Here is a 13084-nt window from a genome sequence, read left to right as displayed (position 1 = left end):
CTATTCCAATAGGTCATGAAAAACACAGCTCGAAGCGATGACATAGGAAGCAGGAAATATGATCCCAAATCTTAAAGAGCCCTCAACAAAGAAATAGAAGGGGAGGGAGAGAAAGTGAACAAGACAAACAGGAGGTAAAAGTGGAAGTAATTGAGCCAAAAACCTTTTTGTCATTAACTTTTTTTTTTATCATCTATGTGGCACTTTTCTTAAAAACATTCAAAGGTGTTTTTCCTTCAGATTTAACTACTCGCATTACAAACTTATTAGCGCTTGAATAACATTAGTTACTAACAGCTAATTGATACATGCTATTTAATAAATCCATCAAAAGCACAATGTGTAATTTTAACACTAGATGTCGGTGTAATGTGTAGTGCAACGGAAAATTAGTGCACAAGGTAGAATGCAAACCACAGAAACTTCAAGTGACTTTTTTTTGTGTAGCCTTTCACAAGGATTTCAGTTTTTAGGGCGCATGTAGAACCAATATGGCGGACAATCATCTCAACACCCTCTTGGCGTGGCTAATTATAATTAAAATAAATACATATATCTTGACCTACAAATATCTTTCATGGATTTTTGCTAATTATTACAATCAATATTTTTTTTCTTTCTAAATGTGGTATGTGTCATTTAGGGTGTCTTGAATAATTTGAAAGACAAATATTTTCCTTTAAGATTGCCCAACTGAGTTCAAAGAGCCTTTATGCCAGTGATTTATGCTCGTTTTTAGGTGTTTTTGTTAGTGTAGCCTGAAATTGGTTAAAGTAAGTCCAAACGCCAACCTCCACCCCAAAAAAGGAAAAAACAGTTTATTATTAGTACTTGAGGCATGAGCCGACGGGGGCTGTGATCATGACTTTAAGCCAGGAGATGGCGGCAGAGAGTAGTAAATTTTCAATAGTTGCAGACACCACCTTTAATGTTTTTTGCCACCAGGAGGTGCTAAATCAGGGGTCACCAAGCTTTTTGAAGCTGAGAGCGACTATGCGTTACTGATTGGTCCAAAGGGCTACCATTTTTATATACATTTCCAAAATAATTTATTATTGTTACCAGTAACCAGATATTTTTACTATGTTATTGTATCGCATAAGACAACAGTGCCATCTAGTGGTCAACTATTACACACCGCTGCTTTAAATAATTCAAGCCTAACATACATATTAAGTTTTCCTTTTTTCAGCTCAGACTGGTAAATCATTTCATATTGAAAATAAATGTATAAGATCTATTTCCAGTTGTGACACGGTTACCAGTCCAATAAAATTGCTGGCGAGGGATTTGTGAGGTCAACAAAATGGAAAATCTGCTGCAACGTACCGTGAGGTGTTGAGAAGAGGCTGAGCAGGATGATGTGTCGGGGCTGCACACCGTGCTCGATCAGCACCTTCACCGCTTCGATCACCGTGTTCCCCGTACCTTGACCACAAACGTTTAAGGCACATGTGACAAACCTCTTTTTCAAAAGATTACGGCTAGGGTGGTGATAATGTTTCCGTTTGGGATCTAAGTAGTGCAACCTCGCTAGTTTGCGGTTCCACTTTTGCTGGTTCAGAGCTACGCAGGTCTAAAAAAATATACCTTACCTTCTCAATAAAAGCATTTATTGACTTGACGCCATTGAGAGCGAGCTTATGTCAACTGAGGACACGGTGTGGACACGCTTATTGTGAAGGGGAGGGGGAGGCCCAGACACAATGCGGTCATTGCCGCTTCGCTCACCCCCCTTCCTTCAACTCCTCCCACCTCACCCCCTTCTTATGTGGCACACAGTTTATCAAGGAGGAACTCGGCGACACGACGTAAGTATATCTCTTCTGTCAGATTTCATCTCAAGTTTGACTTATTATACCAAAAGCAAGCGGTTGTTTGTACTACCTCAACACGGCTAATTGTGTATTTGTTGTAAAAGCCGTTCGATGCCGCTAGCTAAAGTATATTGTTATTGTCAGAAGGTAGCTCTTTCACTTTCATTAAAATGAACACAGACCATTTTTTCAACTGTTGTTTCCCAAAACGCTTCACGAACACTCATCACATTTTCACTGTTTTTATTTTCAATATGTAACCGGTAGTGTTAACAAGCGAAATAAACTGCGATTGCTGCATGTGGTTGAGAGCGGTTAATACAATCATACTGAATGGTTCGTAGTGGTTTCGCCGCAGTCCTATTCCGTGTACATACAACATATTTTAGTTTTTTTTTTTTTTTTTTTTGTTATAACATGAATTTCACTCTCTCTCTCTCTACCCGTATTCTTAATGGTGTACTGTATTACAGGGGGGGTATACTGTATACCGGTATACGTTTGTTAAGCATTTTTGAAGGGGCGCCGCTACTTTGCGGATTTTCAGTTTTCGCGAGTGGTCTTGGTCCCCATTAACCGCTAAAACCGAGGGATTACTGTATACATGTTTCTTTGTCTGTGTGTCTGTCCAACCGAGAAAAGAGAGGGAATTTAGATATGACCACCATATTTCACAGCCATTCAAGTAGGTTACCCCAGATGTGATAAGTTGACTTGGCATTTTTGATTTGTCTGAGCAGATTTCCCAGAAATAAATTATACTCTCACAGACAATAACAAGTTTGGCTAGGAGCACAATTCACAATAAAACAGGTAGATCACACTATAGGTGAAAATGAAAAAAACAAAACAAAACCAGACTCAGGACTTTTGGTTTTGCAGACTCGCCTCTTCCAGGCCAGAACAACATTCAATTTAAACACAATGTGCTACAGATATTAGAACGGTTGGCCTAGATGTGAGGTTTATAGATGACCACCACATTTCACCACCATTCAGGTAGGTTACCCTAGATGTGAAAAATGCCGCCAAAAAGCTGACTCAGCACTTTTGGTTTTGTTGACTCAGCATCTTTTCCCCAGAAAGGCAACAACGAAATTGAATATCAACAATCCCCGCAAATCCCAATTTGCACGCGTGTATGTTTGAATGTGGTTCATAGGCTCCGAAACGGCTGAACCAATTTTTGTGAAGATTTACACAGATGTACTCTAAGCCTCTGGGAGTTTTTTTAGCTAGGTCTGATGTCATGGCACTCCTAATAAATGCCAAAAATAATCGATGAACATTTTCTTTCATGTACAAGCGGCTCTGGAGCTGCATGTGTCAATGCAGACCATGTATCCCTGGTGGCTCCCCTGCCGTTTTTTCAACAAACCACGGCCCCAACAACCTTGCCCATGTAGAATGCCCAGCAACGCCGATTCCGGCGATGCCGGGCCATTATGCTTGTTGATATAATTAAATCTTACATCTATGAATCACATCCCCAACCCCTAAGCCACACTTTTTATGCAAAAATTTACAAGTCTGACCCCCTTAAGAATGATTATTTTTTTACCACGTGGCCCCCAAGCTAACAATAACACAACACCCCTGGTTTAATGTGTGTTACACACTCCCGGAACAGCACTCACTTAAAATGTGACATCTTCGGTGCAAATTGGGTTATTAGAGCATTTAAAAATAAAGGAAGCAAAGGTCTGCTTGCATGTAATTGCTTATGTTATCATTTCTGAGAGGTCTTTGCTAGTGACCTGCACACTTTCCACCTTTTGGATATTCTGTCATTAAAATAAAGCTCGGCCCTGACGGGGTCAACAGCATATATATTTGGTTCTCCTTTGAGTGCGGGAAAAGGCATAAGATCTTTTTTTCCCTTTCTTCTCGGCCCTCATTATGCTGTCCAGCAGCTTGGTGGCCATCGCCGAGGCAGTGTATAATTTCCTCGGCGAGAGCTGTAATTATCAGTCCGGGGTGAGTGCGCCTGAGTGATGTGGAAATGTAGACTTGCCGCTAAAGGTCGGGGAGACGGAGCTCTCTAAATATATATAGCCGTGAAAGAGCGTGCCTCATATATGTGCCGGCGTATATGGGCTGTGTTGAAGTGCGGAGGGACTCACTGAGGATGGGGTACATGAGCAGCACTTTCCTTCTGTAAATATCCGGCGGGAACTTGGCGTAGTAGACCTTGGCTTTCTGGGTCTCCTCGTCGCTTTGGATGAGGATTTTGCCGATCCGGATGGAGCGGCAGCAGTCCCGCAGACCTTGCTCCATGGCTTCGCCTGAGCCGGATACACACGGGGGACTTTAGTTATGGTTCTGTCCCGTTCTTGTCCCCAGTGTCCCTTAATGTCGATTTATCGATCCATTTTTCCTCCAACCCTTACCCCTCTGCCAATTTTAGAACCCAATGCAGTGTTCCCATACCATAGTGAAGATTCTGGCTGGCCGCCCGGTCCCGCTAGAGTCTCATAAACTTGTACTGTAAACTCATTTAGTGCCATAATGTATAAATGTGTTTTCAGAAGCATTGTTCCTGAGTGCCAAAACATAAAAATAAGTTTTAAAAAAACTATTACAAAAACGTTGGCGCTGTTAATCAGCAAGTATCAAGCCTCTGGGAATTATTCCAGTATGATGAATCCACACAAGAGGAGCAGGCTTTGATTAGACAAGCCTAGTTTTGCTTCATGTGTCCTGCGTATGACAGTGTGTAGGCAGCCCAAAAGGCAAGTGAGCACAGTGAAGCATTGAGGTGAAAAAAGCAATGATCTAAGGACAGATAGTTAATGCTTCAAAGCTTTATTCTTTCTCAAAAAGATGACAAAGCCCCTTCATCATTGTCAGGGCAGTGAGAGATGGCGTTTCGTGCATGTCTGCAATAGCTACGGTGACCAAAATCATATGATCACTCCACTGGAAAGGTTCATGCATCGTTCACTCCTAAGTTCTGTGTTCTTGCAATGAAATCTTATTTTGCAAGCAAAGAGCACTGGTGTTTATGGAAAGCATTGTCTAGATCTGAGAGGTATCCCAAATCCAACCCAAAAAAGTACTACAAAGAAATGTATTTTTGAATTGTATCCTTTCACAAAAACCTGTTTTCTTGAAAGCCAATAAATTCAAGAAACTTGTCACATTCAACTGTTGTTTACTATACAAATGGTAAAGGCTAGAAACGATGTGGGTTGAAGCTTTCTTTTGATACGTCTAATGCCTATATGGCTACAGAACTAAAGACGCTCCCCTACTTACGAACATTCGGGTTACAAAAAATGGTAGATACGAAAAAAAAAATTTGGGATGTCGAAAGATATCCGTACATTGCTATAAGTTGCACTGTGAGAGCTCACCCAGAATCCACCCCGATGAAGAGATCAAGCTTCCCCTTCGTAGTCCGTGGGTAAACATACTATACTGTATCTCCAGCGCTCTAAGAACTTTGACAATTTTATTGTTTAATATCTCGTGCTATCATTCAATATGGTTGGTGTAAAGAAGAGGCAAGCTGTTTCATTTGAAATGAAAGTGGAATAAAGCTTGATGCGGTTGAGAAAATGGTTGGATCGTGTTTTTTCGACAACTTTCTACCACGGAGGAGGAACTCTTGAAGTGCATCTTCCAAAAGTAAGTTAAACTCAACTTTATCTGTATAGAGCATATTATGTTATGAAATGTTAATTTTAAGTACAAAACAATACAGGTTACTTATACAAGCCTTGAACATACATGCTATAAAAAATATAGCACTGAGGCAACTTACAATCGATCGTCGTTCATAAGTAGGGCAGCGTCTGTATCTCAATATCATAGTGTTGGAAATCTGAAGCCCTATTTCATTAGTCATGTCGTTTATATCTTCTATGGCATGAGTAGTTTAGGCTTCACAAGGTTATTAATATTCTCACAGACAAACTACCGTTTCAATCCCACTGATTCTGACTTTCTGTACGCATTGGAAAAGTGGTTTGGCTCACCGCTCCTCATGATGCTAACGCCGCAGTTGCCTCTCTCAAACTTGACTCCTTCATATTTATATCCTGAAGACACGATACGGCACGAGTCACTTATGTACAGCATTTAAAAAAAAGAATACAATCAAATAAAATCCTGTTCCCACCTGTTGGTGTTGTGACTGTACATTCAGAGTAGGGCAATTGATTCAGGCCTTCTTCCACAACCAGTCTGATCTGTTGAACAGCAATATAATTCCATCAATTGCAAAGTTCGCCAGGGGATATATCATTGTGCTGCGTGGACCTACCAGTCGGTCAGCACAGAACACAAAATCCCCTCTACTGGTTGTCCTACAAAGACAAAGAGGAAAACATCTTCAAACTGGGTTTTTTTCGTTGAAGTTTGCTCTTAATAGACAGCAGGGTTGGGAAATTTCAGGATTTCATTGAGAACGACAGCTCAATTACATTCTAGTTCTTGTTCTTGTATTTGAATTTCAATTGAGGTAGCAAACAAGAAGCACAACTGCAATGCAAATTCAAAGTGCAGAAAATAGTTTTTTGATATAAAGGTAGAGGTGAACAATCCTGGCTGAATGACACTTTTTTCAATTTACAGTACATTAAAAAAGATCACAAACGTACACTCTTGGCCAAATTCTAATCCTGATTGGGGGCAGGTCTTGCAACTGGTTACAAAAGTTTACAGTTCTAACAAAAAAAAAAACAATATTCTATCATATCTAGGCTTAAAACACACTTCTATTCAATAGCTTATGAATGACCTATATTTCATGTTGACAATATCGGTGTATTTTTTGTTATGGCAACATCCGTTGCAGCCTGGTCATCCTAGAACAAGGATCACCTCATGTGCGGTTTTTGAGCTTTTCCTTGCCCTCATGTAGGTTGTAGATCAGGGGATGATGTGTAATAATAGTCTGTGGTTTGCAATAATCTGTGGTCTGTGCAGCGCCTTGAGACTCCTTGTGATTAAGGGCTATACAAATAAATAAATAGTATTGTACAGGTGTCAGACTAGGAATTCTAATCTAAACTGTTCAGTCGATTAGTTCAATTTGTTGCGGGGATCTTCAAACGGCCAGAATAAGAAGCGTATTTCATCATCGCCAAACACCGATCGTCAATCCTTTATGCATAAATTATACACATGCCGATACAGATTGCGACAAAGAGTGACTTCATAATGACAGCATTTATTGACTTTTTTTTTCCTTTAAACAAGATTTAAATGGATATTGTATTGGCTGTCAGTGCAAGAGCATTTATTGTGCTCTGCCGTGTAATTCTTGAAAAATAAATCCTTAAAGCCACGGGCGGGTATATAAATCCATCTAAAAAAAGTTCCTAAAATACAATAGGTGTCAGATCTCCCCTCCCCCTTGGTTTTCCCATGCGACTTTGAGAATGGCTGATCGTAAAACATCCTTTTCTGCTTTGGATGTAAAGGTTTAAAAGACTGTTAAGATAACCTTTGGATTAGACCTCCTTCAATTACTTAAAATGTATACAGGGATCAGAATGGAGATTTTCATTTTCAGCTGAAATAGCCAGCGTCCAGGAATTACTTGATAATAATTTTGGGCCATTTTCTGACACTGTATGGGGCAAATCAGTAACATAAATATCACAAATGTATGTTTTCCACAGTGATACATTAAACTGGTTCTCTACAGTACGCTGTACATTGAAACAGAAAAGGTTTTATTCTATTCAATTAATGAAGAACATCATCAACAGAATAATTGATCAATAAAATAAGTTACCACACATTGGAGTTTTTTTGGGGGGCGAAAGGGTTTATGGGAAATGAGAAAATTAAGCAGGGATTTCTAGGTATTTTTTTTTTACACGTTTTACTGATGCCGTGATTGTTTTATTTTGTAGAAAATTCAATCTGGTGTGTATTTAAAAGCAGTAAATAGTCTTACTTGTGTTGAAAAGTAGAAATCTCATGTCTGATCTGTAAACTACGCGTCAAAATATTTAAATAACCGTTTATCTCAGTTGATTTTACTTCTTTCATCCAGCCACTAGATGCTTCGGTGCTTTTATTGCATTGAAACTTTTGGGAGAGTGTACGACAGGGATGTCAAACTCAGTTTGGCTCTGGGGCTGGATCCAGATTTCCTGCTCTGAGGCGGGTTGGATAAGTAAAAGAATGTAAACTCAAATTTTTTAGCTTTGTTTTTCAGTATTATGTTTTATCATTCAGCCTACATTAGTAACCTACCCAACACCTGATTACCACGGAGGACAAAAGAAGTTTTCTAAACACGACACATTGCTTCACACATTATGTGGAAACAAGATTTTCATGTTTGGTATTACTTTTTTGTATTAACAGTTGAGTTAATGCAGTTTTACAACTGAACCAACTCATCATGCTATATCAATCCAACAAGACCCTATAACGACCTGAAAGATCATTTTGTTTGCATTTGTTGAAAAATGCATTGCTTTGATAGAAAAAAAAACAAATTTACTTTTTTCATTGACATACTCTAAAATTTGCGGCGGGCTGGATTAAATAATCCATCAAGCCAAATCTGGCCCAGGGGCTGTAAATTTGACATGCCTAGTGTACTGACTTGGCATGTCAAGTACCGTAAAACCCAAACTATAATCCGCAACTTTTTTCCCAAGCTTTCAACCCTGCGGCTTATGCAATGATGCTGCTAATTGGTGCATTTTTTTCCAACGGCGGCCAGGGGCACCCAAGCAGTAAAGGTAGGAGTGAGACACGAGGAATATGTGTGTCGGGGAAGACACAAGTTTATTATTGAAACTCTTTCTGTGTACTGTCTTTCTTTTGATATAGCTCAAGTTTCAATGTGGGCATATGCGGCTTATAGTCAGGTTTGGTTTAGTATGTACATTATGTTTTTTTTTTAATGTAGTGGGTGTGGCTCCTAAACCGGTGCGCCTAATAGTCCAAATTTTACTGTAGTTTAAAAGATCCACATTTGAAATTGCAGGTGAAATGCCAGGATCCAATGACCACTGGTCAATTTTCATAAAGCATGTGTCAATGTTGAGAACTAACATTTGCCATTATGTGGTCTTTAGTACCGGTCTAAACTTGTTGAGTATGTGAATTGATTTGTGTTTACATCTCCATCCAAAATGGTGGACACTTATTAAGTCATGCAGACGTCTATGTAGTGCTTAAGTCTTTAGAGCAGTAGTGACGTCAGAGAGGTATCACTCAAAGGCACAGCGTAGAAAACGGACATTAACACTCCAAACTTTTAGAGAATGGTAAATGGTCTGCATTTATATAGCGCTTTTTAAGTCAATGAAGACCTCCCAAAGTGCTTTACAATGTGCTTCACTCTTACCAATTCACACACACACTCACACCGCCCCCCCATTAGATGAAATTGGGTGATTTCCTGTGGCACACTGTAGGAAACAATACTTTATAAATGTAGAGTTAGAAAATGTAGCATTAAGAAAAAACATAAAACAAAAAAGTGACTCACTTATCTCTAATAATCGTCTGCAATTCTCGTATCTGGTCATTGAGAGGAAGCAGTTTGAGTTGCGGTCCCAGCAAGTCTTCGTTTACCGGCTGCCTGCTGCTAGCATCACCTGCAAAAAGCACATAAAGATACATTAATATGTTCAGATTCTCCATCAGTTCTTGAAAGTATTCAATTATTTCATTCCAAAAGTATACAGGACATTTTATATCAGGTTCTGAACACATACACAAGAATACACCGGTAGGGGGGGCAGGTCACATTCTGTTGGGTGCCAGGACATGTAAGAGAATGAGAGAGCACACAAGTTGGCAAAGGCCACTGAGAGCTAATAGGGTTGAAAAGCAAGTAATCATTAGAAAAGCAGGAACTACACATGTACCGTAAATTCCGGACTATAAGCTGCTACTTTTCCCCCAAACTTTCAGCCCTGCGGCTTATTCAATGATGCGGCCAATTTATGTAATTTTTCTAACGGCCGCCAGCGGCGCTCGAGTACAAAAGGTAAGATTTAGACCTGTGGAATATATGCGCCGAGGAAAACTGAAACTTCACTAAAACTGGCCGCATGCGAAAGGCAACTTTTTTGCAAGTCTGCCAGTGGATCCTGACAGTGTGGGGCAGCATAAAAAAAATCCACCATCACCAACGGGTTCCGAAAAGTCGGTCTGCTGCGTGCCGGAGAGGAGGGCACAGACTCTGGTGTGGATGAAAGTTCCAGCGACAATGAGAGTGGGAGTTCGGCTGCGGGAGCGTGGGACGACGTCTATATTACAACGGTTTCTTTCAGACACTGAGGAAGACGACTTTGATGGCTTCAGTTCCTAGGAGGAAGATAAGGACGGTTTACCGTGATTTTTACAAGTACGGTATGTTTTTTTTAACAGACCCGGAGCGAGCGTGTTGCTAACATTAACTGCCCTGTCAGGCACCGTTTGGGATGAAAGTTATATTATTATTATTAAAGCTTTAAAAACTCTCTCTGTGTATCGTCTTTCTTTGTAAATATGTGTAACCATGTATAATATGTATTTGCAACTGTATATTTTTGTAACGTAGGTAGGTAGGTAGGTAGGTAGATCAATGAAGCGTGTGTGTTTTTAATTGAGAGTGAGCATACAAAAACAGGCTAAAGTGGAAGGCTGAGTGACTAGCTGTTAACATTAATTTGTCAATCTGGCTCTAAAATTGGAATGCATAAAATTTGTAATTCGCCAGCTTTGTTGAAATGTATCTATTGTAAAAAGTTTCAGGGAGCTATTTAAATGTTACTGTACCTTTATACGAGTTCCTGCTACTCATAATTTTATTTCCTGCACTGAGTTTTTGCTTTAAGTCAAAGATTAAACATGTTAGTTGTATTGATGTTCAAAATTTACTGTGTAACGTTTCAGGGAGCTATTTAAGTTTTTATGTACCTTTATAAGAATTCCTGCTAAACCTAACTGTATTTCCTGTGCTGTTAGTTTTTTTTTTTGTTGAAGTGAAAGATTAGTAATGTTAGTTCTGTTGAAATTCTAATGTATTTACCGATAAGGTTTAAGACAGCTATTAAAGTTTAATTTGAATTTATAACATCTTTTGTTTCTTTTTGAATTAATGAAAATGTCTTACGACAGTTTTTAAGCTTTTATAGCAAATGGATATTGGCTCCAAATATCGATAAGCCTCCTCTTGATAGTAATACACCATATTGGTCCTAAAAAACTCATATCAGTCGATCTTGGTTTATTGATGACATTGACTACATTTTGTGTATTGTTACTGAATGCTTGTTCATCCTGGAAGCAGGATTGCCTTTTGCGTGGCCCTTTCTCAACGTTTCTTATTTTCCTCATTTTGAGGTTTTTGAGTTTTTCTTTGCCCACGTGCTGGTTCCAGATCAGGGGATGTGGTAAATGTGGCCTGTGCAGTCCTTTAAAACTTTTTTGTGATTAAGGGCTATACATATGAAGCACGCGGTGGTTAGCGCGTGTGCGGCACAGATCTGAGGTCATGGGTTGAAATCCAGCTACCAACCTTCCTGTGTGGAGTTTGCATTTTCTCCCTGTGCTTGCGTGGGTTTCCTCCAGGCAGTCCGGTTTCCTCCCACAATCCAAAAACATGCATGTCAGGTTGATTGGCAAGTCCAAATTGTCCCTAGGGGTGAATGAGCGAGCGAATTGTCTGTCCCTGTGTGCCCTGCGACTGGCTGGCAACCAGTTCAGGGTGTCCCATGCCCACTGACCAAAGATGGCTGGGATGGGCTCCAACACCCCCGCGACCCTACTGAGGATAAGCGGTGCAGATAATGGATGGATGGGCTATACATATAGATATGACTTGTGCCGACGACACTGTGATTGACAAGACTAGCGTCTCGAGTACTGCAATGTAATGCTCTCCGGTCTCCCGAAGTCCAAAATCAAGAGCTTGCAGCTGGTACACAATGCTGCAGCGAGGCTTCTAACAAAGACAAGAAAGTTTGATCACATTACCCTGATTTTAGCTAACCTGCATTGGCTCCCTGTTAGCTTTAGATGTGATTTTAAGGTTATGTTGGTATTATACAAAATCATGCATGGACTTGCTCTCTCAGAGCTTTCAGATTGAATTTCCCCCTAGTCCGCAGCCTTCGCTCTGAAAATACTGGTCTAATAGAGATCCCAAAAGACAAGAAGAGAACCGCAGGTTCAAGAGCGTTCTCCATTCGGGCCCCGGTGCTGTGGATTGCTCTGCCCCCTGAGATTCAATCTGGAAATCCGGTGAAACTATTTAAATCTAGGCTTATAACACTTCTATTCTACAGCTTGTGAATGACCTATATTTTATGTTGACAATATCTGTGTGATATTTGTTATGTCAACATCCGTTGCAGCCTGGTCAACCAGGAAGGGGAATAACCTCATGTGCGGTCCTTTCTCACAGTTACTTCATTTTCCTTATGTTGAGGTTTTTGAGTTTTCCCTTGCCCTCATGTAGGTTTTAAAACAGGGGATGGTGTAATAATTGTCTGTAGTTTGCAATAATCTGTGGTCTGTGCAGCCTTTTGAGACGCCTTGTGATTAAGGGCGTCACAAATAAACATAAATTGACTAAGGATCGGTTGGACACAGTGCCTTAAACAAAACAGATATGGAAACATAACACCGAATTGTGTGAAGACTGTCAGGAGGAAGAATGAGTGATACATGTGATAATAGAATGCAGGAAATGTAGAGGGAGAAAGTGAAGAAGGGCTGGTAGATGAAAGACTAAAGGAAATGTAACTGAAAGGATCGTTGGATATGATTAACAGACGTGATACGTTAACCTTTTATGAAGGAGTACTAGACTTTTTTTTACTTTATTTGAGAGGGAATCTTCACCTGCATCTTGAACGGGCACCACAGCAGCCGCCACGTTGCTGTTTGCGGCGAAACGGACTTGCTTCATCGGGTGTTCCTGACCGCTGTTTACATTGCTCATTTGCTGATTGTGACATGGCATCCTGATCCTTCCTGAGTGATGGGGGCAGACTCGCTTTATGATAAGAGCATCAAAGTGAATTGAACGTTTTCATAGCTTGTTCAACAAAGAACAAAGCGGCTACACAACGTGCTTTTACCTTTTCCGTGTGTGTAGGGTATGGTCCAGAAATTAATCCAGCTGCCACATCCGGCTTTACTATAGCGCCATATTTAATTATATTTAATACACGGAGTGCGATTAGAAAACGTTAAAGTAACCCGGTGTTAGCGATAAGAATCGAAGTAGCAACATTTGCCGCTTGCTAGCTTTGACACTCGTGGTGTGTCGTTCGCGTACGGAACGGCATAATAAG

General features: G+C 40.2%; 1 protein-coding gene across 3 annotated transcripts in view; it reads right to left on the bottom strand.

The window, feature by feature from the left end:
• uprt (uracil phosphoribosyltransferase (FUR1) homolog (S. cerevisiae)) overlaps positions 1-13084 on the bottom strand; it is a 14822-nt gene extending 1738 nt beyond the window's left edge. The window contains exons 1-8 of one of the 3 annotated variants that reach the window (XM_088343366.1): positions 12869-13084; positions 12630-12757; positions 9283-9391; positions 6085-6127; positions 5941-6010; positions 5798-5860; positions 3941-4102; positions 1330-1428 (exon numbers count right to left, since the gene is read on the bottom strand). In XM_088343366.1, coding sequence (XP_088199492.1) covers positions 1330-1428; positions 3941-4102; positions 5798-5860; positions 5941-6010; positions 6085-6127; positions 9283-9391; positions 12630-12750 — 667 coding nt within the window. In that variant the 5' untranslated portion in view covers positions 12751-12757; positions 12869-13084. Of the gene's footprint in view, positions 1-1329; positions 1429-3940; positions 4103-5797; positions 5861-5940; positions 6011-6084; positions 6128-9282; positions 9392-12629; positions 12784-12868 lie in introns of all 3 variants that reach the window. The other 2 variants (XM_088343364.1, XM_088343365.1) reach the window with 2 other exon arrangements.

The sequence above is a fragment of the Urocampus carinirostris genome, chromosome 9 (genome assembly GCF_059441175.1).
Source record: "Urocampus carinirostris isolate Australia breed hairy pipefish chromosome 9, RoL_Ucar_1.0, whole genome shotgun sequence".
NCBI lineage: Eukaryota > Metazoa > Chordata > Actinopteri > Syngnathiformes > Syngnathidae > Urocampus > Urocampus carinirostris.
The sequence above is the reverse complement of the archived record's forward strand: the minus strand, read 5'-3'. Positions and strand labels throughout refer to the sequence as shown.